This window comes from Canis lupus, chromosome 5, assembly GCF_003254725.2.
Source record: "Canis lupus dingo isolate Sandy chromosome 5, ASM325472v2, whole genome shotgun sequence".
NCBI lineage: Eukaryota > Metazoa > Chordata > Mammalia > Carnivora > Canidae > Canis > Canis lupus.
In genome coordinates this window covers 11,518,930-11,546,393 of record NC_064247.1, presented here as the reverse complement: position 1 = coordinate 11,546,393, position 27,464 = coordinate 11,518,930, and the positions used below count along the sequence as shown (strand labels likewise).

Sequence of the window (27,464 nt, the reverse complement as noted above, 5' to 3'; positions counted from 1 at the left end):
TTAAACAGAACATCCCAGTCAAGCTCAAAACCTGTGAATCTGGGAGGGAGCAGGGATCCTGCTGGGCTCGGTATGGGGCCAAACCCAACCATGGGACCCCAGAGGTGATGGTCTCCAAAAGGACACCCACCAGTCAAACTTCATTGACTGTAGCTTTCTGATCTCAATCCTTGGTTGTGTTTATGGTTTTCATTTGGTTTCCCAGTAAGAGTTCCTGGGGTGGAAGTGAAGGAGGGAGGAAAGAATGCCCTCTGTCTTAGGCAAATGGGGATGAGATTTTTCCTTTCCAGCCCTTGTTCAGACTTGAGGGCATCTCTGTGACCCTCGTGATGGGCCAGAGCAACCTGGAACCTAAAATTCAGCAGAGCTAAGAGCAGCCAGTGGGAGGGAACCCAGGCAGAGCGAGGGAAGCAAAGCCATCGGTGGGTGCTGCTGGTTTCTCCCACCTGGGCTAATGTCACCCAGCTGCTTGCCTGAGTTTTCAAGGAGCTGTTGCTTTGATCTCACTGGTGCTGTTCTTTCCCCACCATTAGCAGGACATCAGATTTTGCATTGTTTTTTTTTTTCTTCTTCTTCTTCTTCTCCCACCTTCTGTCAAGAATGAACCCTAGACGTAATTGGGAAGGTCAGGAGCAAGGTCAGAGATTAAATGTGGGTCCCCTAGTAACAGCTGTAGCAGCCCAGGTGCCCCAGGGTCTCTAACCACGAAGGTCCCATCTGACTAATCAGCTGCTATGGTGGCTGGACCACTGGCCTTTGAGCTTAAAGGGACACTCTGCCTTTATTTGCTAGAGGTCGGCCGACTTCTGAGTCACTCTGAGGGTAGCAGATGCTCAGGCTCAGCCTGGTGTTTGGGGTCCACTCCCCCAACCCCGCTGTTCTTGGCATTGGCCCCATCGATGGGCCCGTGGAGGTGGGAGCACTATGGCAACAGTCTTCCTTCCACGGGGTGGAGGGGGGAGATGTGTTCTGCGGCTGCCCCTGTTCAGTCTGTTCTGTGGGCAGAGTTCTGGGAACAAACTCCCCCCAAATCACTGTCAGCCTGGCGGTGCGGGGAGGAGCAGCAGAGCTCTGCCTGTGGCTTGTGACCCTGGAGAAGTGGTGATTTTATTCCTCCTCCCACCAGCCTGCCTAGAGAATCCCATACCTCCGAGGCAGGTCACTAATGGCTTTCTAGAAACTTTCTCCCCTAAAAGAGGAAAAGAAAAGAATACCCTATAATTTTTATAGTACCTTCCTGTGGGAAAGTTCTTTCTGGTACCTACCTTGAGCCCTTTGTGCTATAGCCAAAGCTTATTTTACTTTGGCTGACCCTCTCGTACCTCATACATCAGATACGAGAACCTTCTGTAAAATCGAAGCTTTCTCAGACTTGTCTTCTTCAGGAAGAAGAATTTGGGTTTTCTTAATCTTTCACCAGAGCCTTATCACCCAAACCTTTCATTATCTTTCTCAATTATATCTTTGAACCCTCTCCAGAACCTGTCTTTTGAGTTACAGGAACCATAACTTAATTAGATCTTTCATTTCCAGAGGATACTCCTAGTGCTTAAGGAAAAAAAATGAATTAAATTTCAGTCAGATATATTTCACTGGAGGAAGGGCCTAGGAAAAAAAGAAAGAAATTGGATCCTATATATAAATAGCCCATTATATCACAAATGAGTTTTTCTTTTCCCAATTTTTGAAACAATGGATCCTTTGGAGGGGGGGGGGCTGAATTTAATTCCACAGAGATCCTAATCTAAAAGGCCATAATTTGCATTCTTTTGTGGGTAGGTGGCTTCTGGATTCAAAAAGAGCGTTAAGATGTGTGCCTCTGTCTAGTAAGTGGTAAAGGAAACACTGCTGGCAACGTGGCAGCAATTAAACATCTTATTCAGGTGTGGGATCAATGTGTGTGTGTGCGTGCTTGCGTGTAGTGGTTGGGGGAAGATGTCCCTGGATTTCCAGTCTTTTCTGTACCAGCTTTTTTTTTTTTTTTCTTTTTTAAGATTGTATTTATTTATTAATGAGAGACACAGAGAGAGGCAGAGACACAGGCAGGGGGAGAAGCAGGCTCCCCACAGGGCTCCATCCCAGGACCCTGGGATCACACCCTGAGTCAAAGGCAGACGCTCAACCACTGAGCCACCCAGGTGTCCGTCCCTCTGTACCAGCTTTTGTTCTGAGTGGCTTAGATGCGTCTGTCTTGCTTCTCCATAACGTCAGCTTACTGCCAGCAGCCTTGCTTCCGTAATGCTGTTTTACTAGTTCTGTAATGCTGTGTAGATTTCTTGATCCTGATCGTTTGGTGTTTGTGCTCAGAGTTTCATGGGGGAAAGGGTATTTAACTGGTCTTGGGCCGTGGAACAGAGTCACAGAGCCATGACCGCGGCCAGGCTGTTTAGAGCACGTTAGTTTGCTTCCTTCACCTGAGATCCCCCTGTGCAAAGTGAAGAAGCTGAGCTCACAGATGATCTGACGGTCCTGCCCATCTGACCCCTAGGATTCCCAGCCAGCCCTTCTTGTTGCTCCATAGAGGGCCCAGAAGATAGGGGAGCTGGGTTCAGCAGCCCATTGAAAAAAGGGTGCTCGGAGAGTGTCAACAGCAACTGAAAGAATTCCATCCCCCTCGCCCCTCTCTTCCAAGGAGCCTGAAGCTGTAGGGTGGAAGGGATGAGAATGGCCATTTGTTGGTCACCTCCATGGTGTCAGGCAAGAGTTCAAGGCTCCTTATGCCCACCCCTCACTACGGAGTAGACATACTGAGTGTCTGACACCACAACCACCACCCTGCCCACCCCTGCCCAGGGGAGTCTACACTCCTCAGATCTCACTCAAAATGTCACCCCCCAGTGAAACCTTCCCTGACCCCTCAACCCAAGCTCGATGTCTCTGTCCTATGTTCTTATGGTTCCCTCTGCTTTCTCTTCATTGCACTCGCCACCAATGTCATTATCCGTATAATCAATGCTTTCATGTCAGCTCGAGCAAAAATTTCAGAAGGGCCAGGACCATAGAAGTCTCATTTTCTACTATATTCCTAGAGCCTAGCACAGTGCTGACAAAATAGTAGTTCAGTAAGTAGTCGTTGAGCAAACGTAAGCATGAATGCAGAACCAGTGGATGAATAGCAGAGCTGCATGCAAACCCAGAACTGTCTGGATCTGGGACACCAGATTTCAGATGCTCTACTTGCATGCTTGTGCACAGGGCCTCACTGCTGTCACCTTCCTATGACAAAGCCCCTCCTGTAAATATAGGGCTTTGATTCGTTTCCCCAGCAGGGGGAGTGATGGCGGCCCAACTCTGGCCCTAAACAACCTGTGCTACTTGTCCCCAGGGAGGTCTAAAATAGTTGGGAAGACTATGGATCCAGGCCTGAGGCTGTTGGTGGCGGTTGGCGGTGGGTGGGAGGAGTCACTGAATTGCACCAAAGTAAATGTCCTTGTGGGCATTAGCCCCACTTTCTAACGTGCTTTGCCAAAGGGGCTGCAAATTTTAAAAACTGCTCAGCAGGGGATCTGGGTCAGTAGGAGTGGGTGAAAAGGAAAGAGGACAGACCAAGACATGACAACCTTTAGGGAAGCAAAAATAAAATTCTAATGTGGAAACTGCTCAAAATAGATTGCATGGCTGTCAGGCTGCATGCAAATCGAGTGCTAATTACATGGAAATTAATTACAAAGTCCTAATTTCCATATGCCTTGCTATGACCCTAGGGGCTGGGGTGGGGGTGGGGATCCTGCCGCAGGTGTCTCCCCCACACCACCGAGGCGAGGCGGCTGTGATGTCGCCTACTTCACACTCCTGCCACGATAGTGAAAAAAAGCTGATAGGAGGCTAAAAATACTAACAATAGAAATTTGATTTCTTCTTCCAGACAAAAGGCCTTGGCATCCACAGGAGGAAGAAGTGTTCAGGCAGCATGTGACTGGTTGGTATGAAATAAATAAATAGAGAAAATAGCATATAATTAACTCTGAGTGTATGTGGATGAGCAGGGATGTGCAGCCTTTCTCTAATGGGCTGGGCGGGGTGGGGGGGGGTGCTGGTGGTATGAGCCAGAAGCCCATGTATCAAGCCAGTTGCCTCCTCTGTCCGGGCCCTAGCTGTTTGAAAAAATTCAAAGTGTGTCCAAGGTAGAGCCCTTATCACAATATCTGTCCCTGTTCATCACTTAAAGATACACCTTAGGTATGTGAGTGCTAGGTGAATCAGCTTTAAAAAAAAAAAAAATCCTATCTGCTTTGCATGACATCACTCCCCAGAGCAGACCCCACAAGGCTATGCTCCTGAAGCTCTCCTGATGTTTGGGGGCATGTGGGTTTAACTATAGGCTGAACTGTAGGGACAGGCAGGGTTGGAACAGTGCTGATGGGCTGGAAAGGGATTTGGGGTTTATCTGAGGATATCTGGAGTTTATCCGGAGTGGCTTTAGGATTTTTTATGGAGTTGTGGGATGTGGGTATGCAGCATGATAGACAAGAGAAGTTGGTGCTTCTGAGAGCTGGTTATGCAGTATGAGCTTTGAGGGATGGACTTCTTTAAAGCACAAAAATGAAAACCCATCCCTTGGCAAGGCCTGGGGTATGGAGCATTTGGAGGGTGGATCTGTCTCTTTCGGGTCTTCCTTCCTTTCCATTGGTCTCCAGCGAGGCCTGCTTGGCTCCCTTGTCTCTGGCAGGTTGTTCTCTCACGTCGGCGACCCTTTCCTGGATGACCCCCTGCCCCGGGAGTACGTCCTCTACCTCCGACCCACTGGCCCCTTAGCACAGAAGCTCTCCGACTTTTGGCAGCAGTCGAAGCAGATCTGTGGGAAGAACAAGGCACACAACATCTTCCCCCACATCACCCTCTGCCAGTTCTTCATGGTGAGCCACGGACCCTCCCCAGCCCCTGCCCAGGGGAGCCTGGCTGCCATACGCCAGCCAGGTCCTTGTGACCTGGAATCACAGTGCAGAGCCTCCCAGGCAGCTGGCAGAAAGAGCCACAGGCTCCTAGGCTTGGATGGGCCTTCGAGGAATGAGTAAGGCCCAGAGCACACAGGTGTGATGTGCCATCATGATGACGGCTGTTCCTCAGGACTCTAGGGACAAGCCTGACCCCCTGAGTGAGGATCTGCACGGGCAGCCGCAGCAGTGAAACTAATGCAGTGTCTGAACTTGTCTGTTGTAGGGGGGGAAATTGGCTGGGACCAAGAAATGTGGCCCATAGGTGGGAGGAGGTGACCTTTGCCTCATGGACATTGTCCGCAGGTCTGTCTCACCAGGTCTTTCTGGAGACAACAAAGATGACCTGTGACCTGCCCTGGTTACCTAATCCATCATCCTAGCCATCACAGAGCTTCCTTAATGACCAAATTAATTCCCCTCCTATAATAAATATCAATACATCTCATCTACTTCAGTCCTCTGTGGAGGAGGAGCAGAGGTGGCTTATCCAGGCATATTCAAGAAGAAGCAGACTTTAAGATTATTTTGAGATATTTTTTTCCAGATTTTCTCTGTCTCTTTAAGGTAAAAATGTGTTGCTAACACTTTCTTTCTACCGTTCACTTGGAAAATTAAAATGATTACCACTTCCTCTTAGTCATCCCAGGATCTTTCTCAAAAGCATTCAGAGTTCTAGAGACACTCTTTTTTTTTTTTCTCTCTCTCTCCAGTGCTCCAAAGAGGGTGGGAGGATGACATCACAGCTGAGCCCCATTCTTCCCAACTATCATGGGACTGGCAGTCAAGTCAACTTCTGATCATCTAAGGGGAATAGGCACGGCACAGATGGTGGGAGGAGATGGAGAGCACGCCTGTCACCCTGGATGCTGTGCTCTTCGGGAACATTCATTCCTCCACTCCTCCCTTCCACTGGACCAGTCCCGCCTCCTGGCTGGGCTCAGAAGCACAGCAGGGCAGGGTGGGACAGAAGAGTTGGTCCCTGGCCCTCGTTTGATCTACCAGTTAGTTAAGCCACTTCCAGATCACTGGAGCCTGCAGGTCCTCTCCCTCCTCACGAGCAGACGTGATGGTTTAGTAATGGCATCGTCAGCCTCCAGCTCTGACCGTGGAGGATGCCACATGCTCAGCCCCAGTAGGTAGACCTCCACCCCCACCCCCCTCTGAATGAAGCATTTGCTTTCCCCGCCAGTGTGAGGACAGCAAGGTGGACGCCCTGGGGGAAGCCCTGCAGACCACCGTCAGTCGCTGGAAATGCAAGTTCTCAGCCCCGCTGCCCCTGGAGCTCTACACATCCTCCAACTTCATTGGCCTCTTCGTGAAGGAAGACAGCGCCGAGGTCCTCAAGAAGTTTGCCGCCGACTTTGCTGCAGAGGCTGCATCCAAAACAGGTGAGCTGATGGCTACTGGGCCCCGTTAATCAAAAATCTGGGGAGGGAAGGGGTAAGCGGGTATGGAGGAGTGGGCTGGGGCCAGGTGGAGGGATGGGGCAGGAGGTCCTGCAGGAACACACAGAACATGACAAGGGATCCCACCCTTTCCTTCACCCCTTTGCTCCCTTTTTAACACGGCAACTGCCGTTTTGCTCAGCCTCCTGCGAGAACATCCGTTGCCTGCCCCCAGGCCCGAGCTGAAGGCACGCACATGGCTGTTCCACACTGAACCATGAGAGCATCCTTTGTAGCTCTGCCGTCTTTCCGATGCAGAGTTAAAGAATCTTGCTTCCCCCACCACTTCCCCGCCGTGCAGGCATTGGTCTGGGTCTCACAGCTCACTCTGTGAGGACCCAGGGCTGTGCCGGGGGTGGTGATCCAACACAGAGTAGAGTGGAACCGCTTAGTATCAAATCATACATCCATTGAGCCAACGTCCCACACTCACTGAAACCCATCAGATGGGTCCCTAAAGCCTCAACAGTACAAAAATGTCACTCTTTCAAGATGTTCCTTGCTCCTTCCATGGCAGATCTTAGTTCAAGCCAACTGAGATTTCCCAGCAAAGGAATTAGCGTAGAGAGAAACTCAGGATGTATGTTGACGTAGGCGGGAAGCACAGAAAGGGGACAAATGGGAGAAGTTGCTAGGGCTTTCCTGTCTGCCTCCCGGTTCAGACGGGCTCACGAAGGTCAAGGAGAGCCTTGCCTCCTGCAGGGGGGCAGAAAGTGGCGGTGGAGGGAGGGAAGAGTTGGCAGGGGGAGGTTTGGGTGACCCCCACAGAGAGAAATCACAAGTGGTGGGTATTTATTAGGGATCCACTATGTGTTTATCCGTGAAGCGTGCAACAGAAGAAGTGGTTTCTCCTGGCCAGAGGTGCAGGTTCAAGTACAGGTGATAACGGAGCTCTGAGATGAGAAAGGCCACCCCAGAGCAGAGTGGTTCCACCGTTAGGGAAAAAAAGGAAATGCACACTGGATGACGGGGGTCCCTACCATGGAGGAAGAGCCCTGCGGGTGGCACCTGCTATTTTGCTCAGGGCTCTTTACCAGAAAAGCCCCCAACAGGGCTCAGGATTCTAGAAAGAGCGTGATGAAGGCTCAGCATCACCAAGCAGGAGGGCAGGGAGGGCTCCACTCTCAGAGGGGCTCCAGCCCTGAAGGTACCTGTTCTATGTCGGGGAGCGGGCCTCCTCAGAGCCCCTGCCCAGGCACGCCTTCTTCCCCAGGGACCAGGCTCTGCTCTCTGACGGCCCTGGAGCCCACCATTTCTTAGCTTAATAATTCAGAGAAATAACATAATAGGCAAATTATTTCCTGTTCCTATCCCTCTAACTCAGGGAAATGGCTCTTTTTCATCCCACAGTAGCTATTACTAAAACCACGAAAACTCCCACAAGACCCAAATCTGGTGTCTAGCCACAAAACCCAAATCCCTCACAAATGCATAGAGCAGGTCTCAGCCAGGACTACGGCCAATTCTGATGGCCCATGATGAGCGAGAGGCCAGAGGCCCTTGCTTCCTTTCCTTGCAGGGAGAGGTAGGGCCAGTCCTCTCCAAGACCTGGGGCCACTCTCTTGAGGAGCCCAGCCAGCTGGGTTCCCTGCCCCTGTGCGGCCCCCTGGTGGTGACTGGGACAACTGGGTGGCTGCTGCAGCTCCTTGCCTTCTTGTGTGCAGAGCTGGCCATCCCATCTTGGCCCTAGAACTCAAGCCTTGTTATTCTAGAGTTTTGGGCAGATCCGATTCCTTCTGCAAGTAGATTCAGTGCCCATCATAGGTGGTTTAGGGAGATTCATGCATGTGTATTCAATCATCTACCGAATACTAAAAGCCTATAATGTTCGGAACCCTGATATGTTGCTAACAGGACCCAGAAAGCCCTTGCCTCATGGGGACTCACACCACAGAAATACACTCCGGTATAACAGAAAGAGAGCCAGCTGCTACTTCTATCTCCCTGTGACATGAGCAAGCCGCTTAATTTCTCAAGTTCCCTATCTTCCCTCTGGTTGTATCTTCTTGGACAGTAGATGGATCTCCCCCGTGCAAGAATGTACAAAAGAGAAATAAAATCCAATTGTCTATGTAGGGAGATTGGTTTCTTTTTTTACTACTTACAGGGTCTTAGAGGAATAGTCTGTATACTTAAAAAAAAAAGGGGGGGGGGAGGAAACCACTGGTTTAAAGATTTTATTTATCTATTCATGAGAGACACACAGAGAGGCAGAGACACAGGCAGAGGGAGAAGCAGGCTCCTTGCAGGGAGCCCAACTTGGGACTCGATCCTGGGTCTCCAGGATCAGGCCCTGGGCCAAAGGTGGCGCTAAACCATTGAGCCCCCCGGGCTGCCCCTAAACCAGTGGTTTTCAATCAGGGAGGTGATACCTCCCAGGGGACATGTGGCAATGTCTGGAGTCATTTTTGGTTGCCACAGCTCAGGGTGGGTGCTACCCGAATCTAGTAGGGAGGGACCAGGGATGTGGGTAAAGACACACCCCACCCCACCCCCCCAATGAAGAATTATCTACCCAAGTGCTGCTGGGAAACCCTGTTGTGAATTTTGAAAATATTCCATCTTATTCCCTGGTTCCTCCATCAGAGTCACCCAGACGCTAAGAGACCTGGTCTCAAAGTGAAGGCAATATAGCTTTGGCACTCACATAATGACAAAACTTCTTTATTTCTACATAAATTAGCTCACCCTTCCATGTCTTGGTTTCCTCATCTGAATGGTGGGCTGGTGATAGTGTGTTGGGAGGAAAAGCCAACCCAAACGATGAGCCTTCTGCTGATCCGCAGCTCCTACGGAAGAGCCAGGTTGTATAGCTCTTAACCTCTCAGATTGTAGGTTCATTCAGGATCCTTTACCCCCTCCTCTCCCCTTATTCTGCTGCTGTGAAGGAGGGAAATGGGTTTTGTCTGGCCAAGGGACTCCCTCCTTTGTCACTTGGGAGAATTTACAAGGGCACCCTTCTGTGCTCCTTGAGTCTCCGCCATCGCTATGATGACCACCTTCTAATAACCGTTTCCTTCCTTCCTTCTAGAAGTCCATGTGGAACCTCATAAGAAGCAGCTTCATGTAACCCTCGCTTACCACTTTCAAGCTAGCCACCTACCCACCCTGGAGAAACTAGCTCAGAACATTGATGTCAAACTTGGCTGCGACTGGGTGGCCACCATATTCTCACGAGATATCCGGTTCGCTAACCATGAGGTAACGTCTCACCGTGGCTTCTGACGCCACTGGAGGTGCAGGGGCGCAGACACAATCAAAAGCACTTGCAGCTCACTGCTGTAGAGAGATTGGTGCCAAAGGAAAGCAGCGAAGTGAGCACCAGACCAGGAGTCAGTCGGCCCACAATTTTCTCCGGGATCTCCCTGCCTCCCCCGGGAAGCTTGGAGCTGGCACCCTTCCTCCCTGGGTCCCAAGCGACTCCTCGGTGTACTGCTCCCATTGCTTTGTCTGCCCTGCCAACCTCACTGGGCTGATGCAGAAATGAAATGGGAGGATAGAAAAGTATGTAGGAAAAATTTTAATTCTATAAATTCATGGGGTCCATGAAAGACCTCAGCCAGATTTTAGGTGAGGAGAATGCAGAAATACCGGGGGGGGGGAGGGGAATCTGTGATCACATAATTAACAGATACTTGCTAAGTATCGATGGCATGTAAGTTACCATGGAACATACGAGATTTTTAAAACATGGTCTTGTCCTCAAGGAGTTTGAGTCTAGTAGGGGAGAGGGAAGAGACACACGAAATAAAAACAGAGACCACATGTTGTGACAGTCTGTGTGCTTCCCTCGTGGGAGCCAAGAGTGGGACCACTGGCTCCCAGTGCATGTGGAAAGGTTGGCATAACCCCAGCATCCTCCTTTGGAGAGAATCGGTATTGATTTCCAAAACAAGCCCACGTGCCACTCTGAACAGTAATATTGCCCTTTATTTTTCTGAAGGAGAAGCTGAGATCCAAAGAGAATAACTGGCTGGTCCATAGCAAACTAGCAATTTAGGGCCAGAGCTGAAGCCAGAACCCAGGGATCCTGAGCAATAAAGACAAGCAACACATCTTTTAAAAAAGAAAACAAAAAACAAAAAACCCACAGTTTGATGAAAAATTTGTCATCCAATTTAATTACATTTATGAAACAGTATTTGATTTGCTTCCCAATTTTTCAACAGCAAAAGGACTGACGTTGTTAGTTTACCTAGCTTTTAAAAAAAAAAAATCTCTGTTAGACATTAAAAATATATGAAAAACAGTTGGAGTCTCAGGGTCTAGAGAGTGGGAGTGTTGAAAGGAGCCAACCCATGAACCAAGGGCCTGTGAGTGTCAGGGACATGCAGCTCTGTCAGACCCTGCTGACGGGAATGTCGTGTCCTCCTTCCAAGTTCATTTGACGGAAGTTTCTGGAAAGACACAACAAGGAGACGGGCTGGATCTGACTTAAGAATTGTGACAGCTCCCGGAATTGCTTAGGAGGAGTCCTAAATATAACAGGGGAGGTGTGGCTGACTAGGTTCCTTACAAGGACAGAGCGGGGGTGGGGGAAAAGTCAAGGGTTGGGTGTAGATGGACGGAGGGAAGTCACCTTTCTAGGAGAAGGAAGGTGGCAATGGAATTTTCCAGGAGTATCTTCTAATCAACACTGCCCTCCAGTTAACTCAGAGGGTAATTGCTTTTCAGCCTGACCCACATTCCGCTCAATTGGCATGGAGGTAAAGAGGCAGCAGGCGCCCGCGCGAAGTATTTTCTAAAAATAACTTGGCCTCTTTTATCTCGTATTTGTAAAAGCTCATTTATTACCCTTCCTTCCGATACGGCTGGCTCTCCGAGGTCATCTGGCTCTACCTGAGCCCCCCTTGCATATAAAAACCTTCCCTTGTCTGCCTTCTTCTGTCCCCCGGGAGGGAGGTTGGATGGATCGTGCCAGGGAGGCCAGCAGACGTCCAGAGACGGACAGCGGTTTGGACAAGGGCACTCAGCAGGCCACGCTTAGGAGCGCATCCAGGGCTCAGCCCTCTGCCGCCGCCCACTTTGGTTTTGGGCTCGCAAATGTCTCTCTGTACGTTGTGTAGTCTTCCCTGTTCGTGATGACGTGAGGCCACGCCGGTTTTCTATGCCAAGTGATAGAAATCTGAAGGAGGACAGCAATACACAAAAAGCACCCATGGCTCCAGATCCCGGCTCCATCCGTGTGGCGGTCGTTAGGTTCGCTTCTGCAGCTCCTAGAACACTCCCATCCTTGGTTGTTGTGTCACGGTACAGTGGCGAGAGTATTTTGCTGGACTGTTGCTGTCATGTGGGCTCCACGAGAAGATGACGGAAGGGTCCTGGTAGAGGCAGCACAGCGTGGCTGCAGCAACAGAATTGCCGTTGCTACGAGAAGCTTCGAAGTCAAGGAGGTTAGGTTCCTACAATCACAAAGGGCTGCTGCTGCCCGTACAAAGGGAGAAAAACTAGAGTCAACCATTCTTACAGGTAAACACTAAACATAAAGAGGTATAATGCGGTGCAGAACGCGGCCTGTGTCCTGCCAACTCTCGAACGTAGGTTGACTTTTCGCATGTGCTTCTGGTGAGCGGAATGGGCTGCGGGGACACGGGCACCAGTTATAATTTGAGATTTGCTGCTATGTCTTATTTTATTGTTTATCCAGTAAATTAGAGCTACCCTCTGCTTAGGACACACGGCCCCCTAACGCTCCTTTGTTGTGCCTCTGTTTCCCGGGATGCAACCTAGAGATAGAAAACTCACCCCCACCAAGCGATAGGAGGAAGGTGTTCTCATCCGAAGTCACTTTGAGTTTCTCAATGGAAAAGAAAGTTCTTGGCCAAAGGCATAATTAGTCAAAACTATGCTGTTCTTGAGTATCTAAGAGACATGAGTTTCGACTTGTTCCCCCTATGACTTGGTACCCCTCTCCACCCTGTTCCAGGAAAGGGAGGGTTCCTTTGGGTGCATCATCACATACCTAGCTTAGAGAGTTGGGTTTTTTTCTTTCCTAAGCTGTTTTCACAGCCCAGCAGAAAACCTCCCTGGCTAGTTCGGAACGGCGGTTTGAGCACGAATGTGTCGGAAAAACAAGGGAAGTAGTGGGAGGGGAACAGGGACAAAGATCTGGAGCTGAAAGATCTGTGTGTTTTCACTTCCATTCTCCGAGGGGAAAAAAAAAAAAAAAAAGATCACCTCTTTTTGCCAATGCCCTCCTTAGAGAATTCCAGAAGGAAATCCGTTATAACATGTTCTGATGTGTCTCCTTGACAGATACCGGCGAGCTGGTTAGCCCACAAGCACAGAGTCCAGGGGTCAGGCTAGAAGGAAAAATCAGGCGTCATGGTTCAATAGACATAATTATGCACCTTCTGTGTACAGGCTCTGACCTATAGAGTTTTTCCTTAGATTGTCTTATTAACTTTTATAGTCCAGGCATTATTTTCCAGATGAGAAAAGGGAAGCCAAACAGGGTTAAAAACCTGAAGGTGGAACCAGAAGAGTTAGCCTGCCACTAAGGACTTCAGGACTGTGGGAAAGACTGTTCAAGCATCTCCCTCCGTCATTGTGTTCATTGTGAAATAAATAGGAAAGGAAGTATTTTCCTTACTATGGAGGGCCCTTGCTATAAATGAAAAAACAGGAAAATGTTTTCTAAAGCATCTTCATGCTGATGCCATTTATATATATATATCGAGAAAGGAGGCAAAAAATCAAATAAGGCAGCCAAACAGCGTGGCCAATGGTTGGCTCTGAAGGCTCTTTTGGAGCCCAAAGAAGGAAACACGTGGTCTCCATCTGTTCGCTGGTGAAAGCTGGTTACATGGACAAACACACCGATGGCTGTGAAAGATATTTTTCTTTCAAGGTCTTTGTGAGAAATGTAGGTTTAAAGAAAGCTCCTTGAAGGCAGAGACTGTCTTGTTGAAGCCTCTGAGATACACATAAAGGGAAATGCATCGGTCCCCACGCCTGCCTACAGAAGAGTGTCCCCACCCAGCCCATCTGTAACCCCCAGATGGAAGACTGACTTTCCATAAGCAGAATTTCAAGTGTCTATTATGGTGCCGACCCCAGCACATGGAGAAGGGGAAACCAGGTCCAACCCCATATGTACAGCAGCTTAATAGAGTGCCTACGGGCTTGCAGATGAACTCCCCAAAACTGTATGTGAATCCTGACAGGAAGAAAGACATGCCCGAAGGAAAGTCTGGAGCCATCTAGCAGCACCAGGCACACGCCCATCATACCCTGGGAAAAAAAGGGTGAAAAAAAAAAAAAAAGACATGTTTTCTGATCTGAGTCCAAATCTATTCCAAGTCTGCAGACCCCCGGGGCGCCTGTAAATGTCAGCATCTGGATGTGCGCGCCGTTAAAGTGGGACACACAGATGTGCCCTGAAGGCACTCACACTGGGTGGGATGTGGGCCTTACTCTTCCCTCTCTTCCTCTTTCAGACATTACAGGTGATCTACCCCTACACCCCACAAAATGATGATGAGCTGGAGCTGACCCCGGGGGACTTCATCTTTATGTCTCCCATGGAGCAGACCAGCACCAGCGAGGGCTGGATCTATGGCACCTCCTTAACCACAGGCTGCTCCGGGCTCCTGCCCGAGAATTACATCACCAAGGCTGACGAGTGCAGCACCTGGATATTTCATGGGTGAGCAGACTCAAGGTCTTTGCCCGCTGCTTTGGGAAGAACACTGCAGCCTGGGAGGAGGTGGTGGGGAAGCAGACGTGAGTCTGGCCACACGTGGCAGCAGGAACAGGAAACAGAAGTTCATGGGGAAGAAAGCTGTAGGTTCAGGGCATTCGGGATAGGGCTGGTGGGGGGGCATGGGAAAAATGATGGATGGATCCACTCTCCTGCTGTCTGCTGAGTTCCTGATCAGAGACTACCTAGAAGCTGCTCGTTAGGGTCCATCTCTCTGGCTGAACTGTGGGGCATCCCAGTGCTGAGACTTCATGGCTGTTGGGCTTCTGGATCCTTCGTCCTGGGTTATTGCTCAAGAGTGGTCTGACTCCCCAGAACAGCTGGGCAGGTTCCCATGATGCCAGCCGGACCAGTAGTGAGAGGGTTTGCAAGGCTCAGGGGACCTACCTGCCCCTCGCCTGTTGGGCAACCCTGAGCAAGTCCCCAGACTTGGCACATAAATGCCGAGATGAGAGGGACCGTCTAAGGAAATGGGCAACTGCCAGAACCTTAAGGTGACACACGGTGGCCCTAGTCCTCTTTAGAGTCATAACTTTGCACCCACCTCTCACTACTGTTTTACCCGCCAAACCAAACTGGTCCCATGTTCAGAGCGGCCTGTGTCATATGGCCAGCTTTGTCTGGATAGATAAATCAGGAACGAGAGGCACCTTCTCATTCTTCATCGGAGCAGCGCAAAGCCAGCCCTTCCCTGGCGTACTCGGGCATCTGGCCAGGGCGTGCACGCTGGTTTGTTTTTCCTCCCTCTTGTTCTTGCCATGTGCCAACGCGGCTGAGAGCCGGAAGCTCTGAGCACCAGCTGCGTGGTGTGTCGAACATTGTTATTACTGCCATAAAAGAGAAGCAGAGAGGGGCAATTTTCGTGAGTGTTTTGCCTGGAGGGAGAAAAGAAAAAGAGGTTCTCTACCCCAGTTAGTGGCAAGCAGACAAACCACAAACCCAGAGATGGGAAAGAACATCTTCCTTAATGATCTCCTGCCCCTCAATCCCTGCCTCTTCCTTCCAGCCCTCCCCCATCCCCGCCCAGGAGCATTCTGTGGCACCATTGGGAGGTCAAAGCTGCTTCATGTTCCCCTAAACGTTGGTTGTTTGGAAAGGTTTCTGAACATCTAAGTTGGTTTTCCAAGGTCAACATTTTATCCCCATGAAAACAAGTGAAGCGTAATACGTGAATACAAGACGAGGAAGATGATTTGTCTGGTGATGCACAGCTCTCACATCACTTTTTATAGTCAGCTTCTAAGTGGGAGAAAAGGGATAGAAGCCCTCCTGACCCCTATCAGGTCAGTGTTTCCAGATCCACTCCCATCCAAACTGGAGCTCAGGCCAAAACATGGGAACACTGGTTCATGGACCACAGGGAGGTTCTCATGTCCTCTCCTTTTAGTTGAAGAGATTACTAGCGATGATATTGACCTGGGAACCATGTCTGAAATTATTTTTTTAAGATTTTATTTATTCGTGAGAGACACACAGAGAGAGGCAGAGACACAGGCAGAGGGAGAAGCAGGCTCCCCGCGGGGAGCCAGATGTGGGACTCGATCCCAGGACCCCAGGATCATGACCAGAGCTGAAGGCAGGTGCCCAACCACTGAGCCTCCCAGATGCCCCACCATGTCTGAAATTAAACTCTCAGCTGTCACATTCAGTGCTGGTCAGAGTGGGGAAGTACTAACTAGGCTTTAGGACACCTTAATTAAGACTTTGAGTGTTTATTCCAGTAGTTTCGGGTTCAATTCCTAACACTCCTACTTAAAAGCTGTGTGACCTTGGCCAAGTTACATCACCCGTCTGAGCTCCTGTTCATTATTATCAGATGGCGATAACAATTGCATTTGCCTCACAGGGGTGTTATGAAGACTGCAAGAAAGGACTTTACATTGATCAGTGCCACAGGTGCAACAGCACTGAGTCTAAAGAGCTGTCAGCTTTTCTTTTCTCTCCAACTTGTGTTTTCCAGTCCTCTCCTACATGCTTGTCGAATCAAACATCTCTTCTACAGAGGTGACCCTACAGAAGAACTGCACTTTCCTATATAACCCCAGAAGCAGAAATGACTTAAGGAGGCTCCCTCTAAGATCTTCTCTCTCCCCTAACCAAAGTTAGCCTTGAGGGGGGTGGGGGTAGAGCCCCACGAGATGCTCAAATCACCTGGCTGCCTTGATGGGAAGTTGCCGAGGGGATCCAAGCAACAAGTAGGGACGTAGGGTCAGTTGCCCTTCACAACCCTTTCTTTCTGCCCTGTTCTTCTTCTAAGTCCCTCCTAAGGAAAGTTTTTCCTACCACCCTTATTAGGGCATCTTGCCCAGTTCCAAGTGTCTCTAGGTACTTGTCAGTTGGTGAAGCCCCATCATGTCCTTTGAAGTGCAGGTGTGGGCGGCTGGCCACCCTTCTGGGCTATCTATACAGGACTGATGTGTCCTAGGGAGGTGCCAGCGTCCCCCCTTGTACTTGAGATATTCTGGGTATCAGGCATCGGCTTCCTCCCTATGCTACTCTCAACATAAAGCCTCTGACTATTGTCTTATTGGAACTGACAGCACCCAACTGTCTCAGAGTGAGTCAGGTCCTTTGATTACGATGACAGTCGAGAAGGAGGTTGGCATTCTCCTTGCCAACCGAGCGGAAGAAGAGGGAGAGGGAGAGAGACAGAAGGGATTCTTCAGTGTCTTCACAGCTATAACAAAGCAATGAAATTAAGGGACGTGTACAAGCAAGATGTCAAGACTACTCCATCTATCCAGACATTTCAGGTCCTGAGGCTTTGATGAATCAGACAGTGAAACTGAATTTTCCTTAATGGTGATGTTTGCAAAGAGAACGCCTGTCTATCAGACTGTGCAAATGGCACTAGATTTTCTTGGTCTACAGTTGCTTAATTTTTTCAGCAGGTCTCCTGGGCTGCACATCACACTTGCTGACGCAGCTTTGTTAGGCTGCTGCTTCCCAGGTCCCACCCCAGATCTGCTGAATCACAATCTGTGACAAGTCGGGCCCAGGCTTCCCCGGTGACTCTGATGCGCGCAAGGGCTGAAATGTCTCGTTTTCAGGGCAGGAGGCTTCTGAAACCTTCGTGTCTAAGTAGGATGAGTCTGTATACAGTTACAGAGGGGGACACTTCAGAGTCCCCAAGTTATTAAAAATCATAGCATTTAAAAAGATGTTTTCCTGACAACCACTTAGCTTTATTATATTGAATATAAAAAGTTGTTTTCCAAGCTGAATTTCAAGGACTACTACCGTGTTAAAATTAAATATACCTGAACAGATGAGGTCAACAGGTACAAGCCAGGACTGGGCTGAGCCAACTGGAATGAATGGCTCCCCTAGTTCTAAAGAAGCAGGAAATCTAAAATGTAAATGCTCTCCTTTGAACACTGCTCGGTGATGCAGAAGGAGATGTTCATTGGATTTGCCTCATGACCATATTTAAATTGCAGTGTTTATTAGATAAAGCCTTTTGGAGGCCCTGTTAATCAAAATAATTTAAACATGGCATAATTTGCTGCCTGTCAGCGAGACCTCTTTGGGGCTTCTGTAGTTAGTGTTACACCCAGAGATGAGAGTTCTTGGCTCACAGCTCTCTACATCTGGTGAGAATGGCCTCCTCTGAAATAATTCTGTACTTAATGGTCTGGTTGGAGGTATTATTACGATGGGGAGAAGGGCAGGGCGAGTGAAGACAGAGGAATGGGGGAGAGTGGCCACAAGGCTTCCCTGATCATTAGGACCCGCAGGCCAAGTGGTAGCGATAGTAAAAATCCTCTAATTTGTCAGTTCCGATGGAAGTCACCATGGACAAATTAAAGGCAACAGGGATTGGGTGGTTGTTGTTTTTTTTTTCTTTTGAGCCAGAGGAGTAGCTGGAAACAATGGTACAAAATTGATAACTCATTATTCTTTAACATGCCTCGGCGCCAGGCACGCCTGTGGCATGCTGATTGGCACAAAATCAGGGTCCCTTCCCCGCCCAGAGAGACGAACACATCTGTTCCAAGTACAGAAATCCATCCACCCCTCATTTAGTGAGTGCAAGGCTGCAGTATGAAACAAGATGTTCCTCTCCAGAAACGGGGTGTCCTCTGCTCAGCTGCCCTGCCCAGGGCCTGGGTCCTGCTACCGCCTGCAGTCCCATGGACCTCGAGGGTGACTTGCTGATGACTTCCACCTAAAACAGACACCATCTTTCTTATCTTCTCCTGCAGTTCTTACTCGATCTTAAACACAGCATCTAACGCTCTCTCATTTGGTGATGGCATGTTGGAGAGGCGGCAGTATGAGGACCAGGTTCTGGGGGAGACGGCGCCCCTGACTATCATCTGCCAGCCCACGCAGGTAACACTGACCAGCGGGGTCACATCCTCAACTCTACTCAGGATTCACTGGGCACTTACTTGCTAAGCAGGAGGGCTTGCCCTGGCTGCCCCAAAGGGTCCCCGATCTCTTGGGGGAGAAAGGGGCACAAAATCATAAAAGATACATAGGAATTCAAGGCTAGGAAGAGCCATGTAGGTGGTCCTGGCAGCATCTACCACGTGTGGGTCTAGGCTGGTAGAGAAGGTGGCTCTGCAAAGAGGAGGATGTGTTATCTGTAAAGTCATAATGGTTCTATCTCAGAGGTCAGTGTGAGATTAAAAAAAAAAAAAAAAAAGGCCCTTTGCACAGTGCCTGGCACATGGTGAGTGCTCACGTATGTCTGAGGGCTCGATATATGCCAGGAGCATTGCAGAAGGGAGGAGTGGGGGTGGGGATCGTTCTGAACAACCAAGACAAAGGAAAGTTAAGGATCAAGAGACTAGATCACGTTGGCTTGGAGCCCAGGGCTTGAATCAGAGGAGAATGGGAAAAGAAGCAGGAAAGATCATCCCTCTATCCCACATATTAACCCTGTCAGGGCAACTAACCGGCCACAAATGTAAAGTGCTGGCCACACTAGCGAGACTGGGAATAGCCAACTATCGGAAAGAAGGAACATAGAAACATCTATAAGGATCCACCCAGCAGTGATAGAATCCAAAGTCATTTGGACATGCCTTTGACTAGACAGGCCTATTTCATCACTCAGAGGGAGCAACTGTCCTCCTGAACCATTTCTGGGAACACCAACAACGCATGTAGTCAGACGACAGCGCCAAAAGTGAGATCAGGATACTCAAAGCTCGGGGAGACCATGGGGCCAGATGGTCTAACCACCATGTGTTAGAGGTGAGGCAGACCGTTTTGTGATAAAAGTCCTTGCTCCCTGAAGTTGTTGATGAAGTATCCCTTTAGGGGAGGACTAGATGGCTGGCTGTACATACTGGCTAGTTTTCCCTCTGGGCCATAACTCAAGTGGTCTTCACGTTTTAGTACTGGCCAAATGCTACTCCTTCTAACCACCACTGCAACAGCAAGGGTGAGACGGTCTTTGCAACCCTCTGGTTTTGCAAAACAGCTGCAATTCATCTCATTCGAGCCTCAGAATAACTTGTGAGGTCTGTAGGATGAGTCTTACTGCCCCCATTTTACAGACAGGCCAACCTAAATCCGAGGTAGTTATGGGATTTGCCCTTGTTCTACACTGGTAGAATTTGTTCTAGAGCTCAGCTCTGTTCATCTGGCACCTGGCTCCAGGACATGTTCACTTTCTTATGTGCTTCCCCCACTAATAGCCTTTCTTTCCCTGCAGCCTCTGAGGGTCAGTAGCCAGCCCGGCCCTCAAAAGAGATGCCTCTTTGTGTGTCGGCATGGTGAGAGGATGGATGTTGTGTTCGGGAAGTACTGGCTATCCCAGTGCTTTGATGCCAAAGGTGAGTGGTTAGTTGACCTGCTTAGCATTGGCATACCTATTATGGCCTCTGGGGGGCACAGTCCAGCTACATTTGTCTAGATGGAGTCCTTTATGGTCTCTGAGCTATAGGAAATGCCTATAATCTGCCACAATGTAAGTCCTTCCTAATGGTCTTGAATGTTACTGAAGGGGAAAGTGTCCTTGTCCCCATTCTATTAACTGGGACACCGGGGACCAAAGAAGGCAAATGTCTTGCCCATGGTCATTTGGCAGAGGCCTAGACAGGTGTCCTGATTCTGTGGCCAGAATTTCCTCCATTAAGTCACCCTGGATAATTTTGGTTCCAATTTCATTTGAGTGGCATGTCTTAAGACTGGGAGGTTTTCATCTCTCAGAATCTTCCTGTTTTAGGATGTGTGGTTGTTACTTTCACCTAAAAACTATCTCTTATCACTTTTGTCAACCAGAATGCAGGAGTGGATTCCCAGACTCTACCAAAGGAAACGTGTCAGCTTCAATATTTTCTAGAAAAGTTCAGTTCCCTTTCTTTGGCCTAAAAGGAATGGAAAACGGAGGGCCATCAGGATCAACAACAGAAGTCCTAAGGAAAACAAAGTCATCCTTTTACTTTTTTTTTTTTTTTCCAGGCCGCTACATACGCACCAACCTGAACATGCCTCATAGCTTACCTCAGCGGAGTGGTGGTTTCCGGGATTATGAGAAAGATGCTCCGATCACCGTGTTTGGATGTATGCAAGCAAGACTGGTGGGTAAGTGTCCTGGAGTGATTGCACAGCCTTTCCTGGCTACATCTACAAAAGACTGGTTCCAGTGGGTATGCCAGGACACTTTCTACAGCTCTCTACAAGTTTCCTACAAGTAGTTTATTTCCCCGATTCAAAAGCGATTTATTTATTACACAACCACGAAGTTCCGAACACTGTGCTTGGCACTGGGCTAGTTTACCACAGTGAATGAGGTATGATCCCTTGAGGGCTGTATGGCCCAGTGATGGGGCAAGGTCAGCTTCTAGTGCAGGGGTGAGGAGGAGAGGAGAGAAGCCTGGAATGGCTAGATGTAGGGAAGCCAATTGATCCTTTGAAAATAGTCAGTTCTGGGGTGCCTGGGTGGCCCAGTTGGTTGGGTGTCTGCCTTCGGCTCAGGTCATGATCACAGGGTCCTGGAATTGAGCTCTGCATTAGGCTCCCTGCTCAGAGGGGAGAGTCTGCTTCTCCTTCTGCCTCTGCCCTTCCCCATGCTTGCTTGCTCACTCTCTGTCTCTCAAATGAATAAATAAAATCTTCAAAAGATGAGGAAAAGAAAGAAAATGGTCAGTTCTTGCAGGTCTATTCCATACATACCAGGTGGAGACAGCAGCCCTGTCCTGTTCAATCCTCTAACACATTCACTGATCGTTTACTTTGTGCAAGGTCCCATGCTAGGTGTTGGGGATCCAAGTGAGAGCCCCTACCCTCAGAGAAACAGCTTAAAAGTGAATAAATATCATACATCTTGAATAGAACTGTGTACAGAGTATTATGGGAACATAAAACACACACACACACAGAAGAGGGGAAGAGAAGTCACCTGGACAGAGAAGGAGCAGCAGGGTGGGAAGTGTGTGTCTGGTGGGGAGAACCATAAAAAGTCATAGACGTGGGAAGTAACATCGAAAGTAGTTAGAGAAAAGCTCTTTCCTTCTAGACCATGGCTTGTGAGCCACACGAGATAAGGCTGGTGAGCTGGATAAAGACAAGTTCACAGAAGACCTTGCCCCGCATGGTTATCCAGTAGAGAAAAGAAGCATGTTCCGTGAAGAAAGTGTTGAAGTATCGGGTGTTGGGATTTACCTCTGTTATCTAAGAAGATGACAGGTTGAGATCTTGTTTAGCGCAGGATAAAAGTAAAACAAGATCTAACTGTCACAATATGAACCATCTCGTTTATATCACAAGTGTGAAATCAGAGCATTCTCATGTTTCTGGATCTCTCCTAGATGGATATTTTCCTGCTTGTTAGCTTCAGAGAGAAGGAAAGAAAAAGACAAGAGGGGTCTTCCCTTTGGACTCTTTCACAGAAATGCTGATGAGGGGATGGGCTGGAAACAAGGCTCAAACTGTTGGAGTCTGTGAGCCTCCATTGAAAAAAAGAGGTGTGCAGGGTCTGCCTGCCACCTGCTCCCACGTTAAGCTCCAGCAGAGGCTGCATAAATCCAGCAAGCTGATTCTCCTCTGCCTTCCTTTGCAGGGGAAGCCTTATTGGAGAGCAACACTATTATTGACCATGTCTACTGCTCCCCATCGCTGCGCTGCGTTCAGACCGCATACAACATCTTGAAAGGTTAGACTTGATAAAGGCCCACGGGACTATCCTTCTGCCTCTAGACAGCACTACGCCTAGATTATCCTAGACTTGGGGAACATGCACCAATTGAAAGCTTCACATTTGGAATTTTTAGCAATGATTCTTTTGGAAGGCGTCTGTGCAAGAGTCCCCAAATCATACTCTGGTGGCATAAATGAGACAAAAGGAGGTAGAGAGAGAATTTTTCTCTTGAAAATGTAAAGCCCTCTTGGATGAATGGTAAGCTTGTGAAATATCGTTGTCTGGCAATAATTTGGAGCCTACAGAGTGTGATCCTTTTTTTGCAGTGAAACAGTGAAATCATTTCCTCCCACTCTGCTCTGTTTGCTTCTTGTTTACAGTAGCAACGGTGCTCCTAAGTATCTACAAATCTTAATCATCCCTGTTTCTTTAGTTAATTGGATGACTTTAAAAGCACCGTTGCTATAAAGATCCTCAACTTTCACCCTATAGGGATCTCCATCCTCATTTCACAGGAAGGAAAACTAATAGAAACAGAGTAGAACTGTTCGCTTGTACAAAACAAATGAATGAGCCAGAAATAGCCAAGCCAATGAAGAATTTATACTACCTTGGAGGCTTCTATTTCTTAAGTAAACCAGAATGCATTTATGTATTAAAAAACTGGGCTAAAGCAATATAAAGAAAGCCAAACAGGGACTAGTCGAGTGTGATTACACTTCCATAAAACACCAGACTTGTGCACTGGCACTTGCAAATATTCAAAATTGGATTTTCTGCTGGAGAAAATGAATAATTTACGTGATAACTCAAAAACAGTATAAGCTATTCTGGAGTGGTGGATGCTGAGAGAATTTCTGAAGTCTCTTGGTGAGGCAGTCTTGGGACTTAACCTTAGAAAAAGAAAATCTAGCAGTCACAGAAGTGTATACATTATATGGGTAATGACTTGTGGTTTTTTCTCAAAGTCAGAGACCACTTAGAGCCAGCATACATCCTGTTGGTGTGGCCAGAGTATTAAACTCGTATGTTTGTCACACACGGAAATTAAAACCCCTTGACCAAACCCACATTCTTCCACTTTCCTTTAACCATCTATAGCGACTGGTAGAAAAGAGAATAGAATTTTTATAACAGTTTGGCCTCTGAAACACAGTGCCCATTCCTTCATCTTTGTTTTATTTTACCTCTAAGGTTTACAACAAGAAAATCACTTGAAGATCCGTGTCGAGCCTGGCTTATTTGAGTGGACAAAATGGGTTGCTGGGAACACATTACCTGCGTGGATACCTCCATCAGAGTTAGCTGCCGCCAACCTGAGTGTTGATACAACCTACAGGTAACCGTCTGAGCTGCTGTCTCCCAGAGTCAATGTGGAAGTACTTTTCTACACCAGGTCAGGCTGACTAAGGAGATGAAGGACCAGACCTAGGCCATGGGCAGTTGTCCATATTGGTGGGCGTCAAGTTATGATCTGAAAAACCACAACCGGAGAAAGCCAGCATTCCCTTGTATTTAGTGTGAGTGTGGGTTATATCTCCCTGCACACACATTGGGCTTTCTTGACTTTATTATATCTCTTTCAGTGAATGATAAAACCACTTTGCATTCCAGGATTATGTACCAGCTAAGGATAGTGCTGTTCCAGAAGCTTGTTGGGGAATAAGGGAAATGACAAGGCCTTGCCTTGGACTGTCATTTTTCAAAGCATTTTTAATTATCTTTATCTTCATTTGTTATTGGCTGTAACCCCAGAATATAGGCAAGCCACTTTGGGAAAGCCACTTGTACTCTCTCGTATATTAAAGTCATACATTTAGTGACCACACAAAACAATGATGGCAACAACAACTAACCCCTATTGATCATTTTCTGCATGTCAGGTTGCACTCTGTAATCTGCTTTACTGTCTCCACATCCCTAGTCCTTTGCTTTTTCCATTAGACTAGACTGTACTGGGAGTAAAAGGAAGTGTTTGTAGACAGACTGTAAATGAATAATCCACATGTAAGCAATTAACGTAACTATATTATTATTGGTTAATTCTTAACTATCAAGACTCCACTCAGGTGTTTATAAAATGTCCCTGAGAAGGGATATTCATGCCCATTATAGCGGGGAATTAAGTTCATATTTCTCAAGGCAGAATATGAACCAAGTGACCAATATAAACAGCAATTTCCTCTTTATGATATCCTGTGACCTTTCATTTCAAATACCTACCCAAACCATAAATGAAGGAATGTGAGCTTCTGGCCAAGATAGGAGAAAATATCTTTCTTCCATATTCCTTTTCCTCTTCTATAAATAAAACTTCGGATAACTCCATATCCAAATGTGTGCTACTTGCTTAAAGGAATTAGCATTCTTCAAAAATAAAATCAAACCAATCAATCAGATCCCCTACTAATAATTCAGTTGACCCTTGAACAACTCAGGGGATAAAGGGTGCTGACCCACACACAGTCAAATTCACATATAACTTTATATTTCCCAAAACCTCAACTACTAATTGCCTACTGTTGACCAGAATTATTACCAATGAATAGTCAATTAATACGTATTTTGTATGTTTTATGTATTCTACTATAGTCTTACAATAAAGTAAGCTAGACAAAAGAAAATGTTAAGAAAACCATAAAATAAACTTACAGTACTATATTTATTTATTTTTTAATTCCACATATAAATGGGCCCACACAGTTCAAACCCATGTTGCTCAAGGCTCAACCATACTTCACATTTTGCCCGATCTACCCGATGGCAATTGTTTTTTCTGCCCTTTGGGGAAAATGGCAATAAATTGTCCCCATGCCAACAGCTCTCATTCCTCTGGACTGGAAAGACGATGAGTTATTGCCAACATTGGCAAAATGACTTTCCTCACTCGCCACTCAGCCCCTCCCAGCCAACCTGGGCCAACCACGTCTTCAGTTTGCATCCTGCAAGTCTTCCCAAGCTCATTTACAAGGTTATCTAGAATCATTCTGTCTGGGCCTTTCAATGCATACGCAGACACACGCACCAACGGTCATACAAGCAGAAGAATGAACATCAGGAACTTGAGGGCCAGGACATGGTTCTTATTCCAGATTTTCTTCTACAGAAAATCAAAATTCATTTCAACCACTTTGCACCCGAGGAGGAGAAAAGGATAAAGCCTAATTCTATAAATCAATTGTGAACATCGACAATAAAGCACGTGAGAGGCACAGCCCCTCTGAAATTAATTATGCCAAATGAGCAGACCTTTTGAAGCAAGTAGTGATGCCCAAGTGATTGAATAAATATGGTGAGCAGAGGGACAAGGACTGGCAGTATTAGAAGTCAAGCAAGCACCGCTTGAAGAGCCCTGTGACCTTGGAACAAGAAGGAGGTGGGATGGAAGCCGGTTAAGGAAAATGAGCCTGGTGACTAATACCCAAGCGTCATCCACAGGCACCAAGACCCAGCCTGGGGGCTGGGTGTAAAAAGCAGTCCCAGTCTTTGGGAGCTGGGCCAGAAGGATTAAGATAGAAAAAAATAAAACATACACCAGCTGGATAGGGCTTCAGAACAAGCTCTAAGGGTGATAGGGGAATGGCATGCAGATGGGGCATGAGTCCAGAATGTCAGAGGGGCAACGAATCATACTTTGGTGTAGGTCTCAAGGCAGAAGCCTGCACTATAGCTTAGATCAAAGAAGAATAGGGAGTAGAGCATGTACCAGGGAGGATACTATTCCAGGAATGCGATCTGAGCACCCAGTGCTCTGGATTCCAGGTCTAGTTGGTGGTTGGAGGCCTACCTGACTCTGAGTACAGTACATGAGTCCTACAGCTATGGCTAGAAACATGGTTCATGCTGGAAAGAAGCCTAGGGAGTCTAGGAAGCCTAGACTCTGTCCTCCCACTGTCAGAACTAGTTCAACCATGGAAACCTTTCATAGGTTGGACTTCAAGACAAGAACTGCCAAAGGCAAGAGCTAACCAAGAGAGACTGGACCCCAGCATCTACCTGCATCTCAGACAATATGATGTGGTCTCACCATGGAAATGACTCCCTGAGCCATACAAAGTCGCCTTTTGTCACCGTGTAGAGCTCCTGGGAGACCAAGTGATGTAAGGGGTAATGGAACTAGATGAGAGGTGGGGATAGAAGAGTTTGCTCCAGAACAATGAAGGATGTCCCTAAAAGTGGTGATTCATGCCTCCCTCTCTCCGCCAGGGTGTTCTGAGACTCAGAAGGTTGTTTCCTAGGAGAAGTATGCTTGCTGAGGGGATGTGATTTTGATGAGGGTGGGTTTCCTTCAGATGGATGACGATGGCTTTGAGAATGCCATTTTTCTTTTCTAGACTGTAAACCCAAGTACACAGAATGGCATCCTTGAGGGGACATGCTGTCAAAAGCCATCCACAATGCCTCCAGGTTTCCAGGTAGCGATCTTAGACCCAGATTCAAATCCAGGGCCGAAGAGTTGCTAACGGTATAAGTATAGGCATATCATCTCTAGCCTTCCTGAGCCTCAGTTTGTCAACCATGAACAGCATTTGCAAAAGGGTTGTTAGAAGGGCTACATTCAGAGAATGCAAGTAAGGCACTTTGCACAGGGCCTGGCACATGGGAACCTCTCAGTAAATCTTTGTAGTAGTAGTAGCAGCAGCAGTAATGTGATCAAGATGCCCCGTGAATTCACTTTGAGAACTCACTACCACCTCCATTCACCATCCACTAAACATCAACAAGGAAAGACAAAATACAGAAAATGACATAGTTGTACTCAAAAACAAGATCCACATCTCCTAGATTAGTAACTCTAAGTAGTAAAGGGAGATGCAAGCAGACAGAAGTGGCTGAGATGGGTGGGGTGCCTGGGTGGCTCAGTCAGTTAAGCATCTGCCTTTGGCTCAGGTCATGATCCCGGGGTCTTGGGATCCAACCCCGCATCAGGCTCCCTGCTCAGTGGGGAGTCTGCTTCTCACTCTCTCTCTCTAACCCTCCCTTCTACTCTTGTTCGTGCATGCTTTCTCCCATTCAAATGAAAAAAAAAAAAAAATCTTTGAATACATGCAGGGTCACCAAGATGAGAGGGCCCTGAATAGATCATCCTCTTATACTCCTTTGTATGATGTGCATAATTATCATTTGCATCAATAGCCTATATGCTCCAATCACACACTGAGAGCTCCTTTCAAGCACAGAAGCTGGGTTCTCTTCATCTCTATGTTCCCTGAGCTTTTCCTATTTCCAGGTGTATGGTCTGTGTTCAAAATAAGAAAAAAAAGGGTAAAGACTGATGAAGATTC

At 47.7% G+C, this 27,464-nt stretch overlaps 1 protein-coding gene across 4 annotated transcripts in view; it reads left to right on the top strand.

Annotated features, from left to right (window-relative positions):
- Nucleotides 1-27,464, top strand: part of UBASH3B (ubiquitin associated and SH3 domain containing B) — a 139,220-nt gene that overhangs the window by 101,234 nt on the left and 10,522 nt on the right. For 3 of the 4 annotated variants that reach the window (XM_035716626.2, XM_025465184.3, XM_025465185.3), the window contains exons 2-11: nt 3,866-3,919; nt 4,670-4,856; nt 6,127-6,325; nt 9,414-9,583; nt 13,822-14,030; nt 18,290-18,419; nt 19,753-19,873; nt 20,502-20,624; nt 22,102-22,194; nt 23,374-23,518. In XM_035716626.2, coding sequence (XP_035572519.1) covers nt 3,866-3,919; nt 4,670-4,856; nt 6,127-6,325; nt 9,414-9,583; nt 13,822-14,030; nt 18,290-18,419; nt 19,753-19,873; nt 20,502-20,624; nt 22,102-22,194; nt 23,374-23,518 — 1,431 coding nt within the window. The remainder of the gene's footprint in view (nt 1-3,865; nt 3,920-4,669; nt 4,857-6,126; nt 6,326-9,413; nt 9,584-13,821; nt 14,031-18,289; nt 18,420-19,752; nt 19,874-20,501; nt 20,625-22,101; nt 22,195-23,373; nt 23,519-27,464) is intronic. The other variant, XM_035716627.2, reaches the window with a different exon arrangement.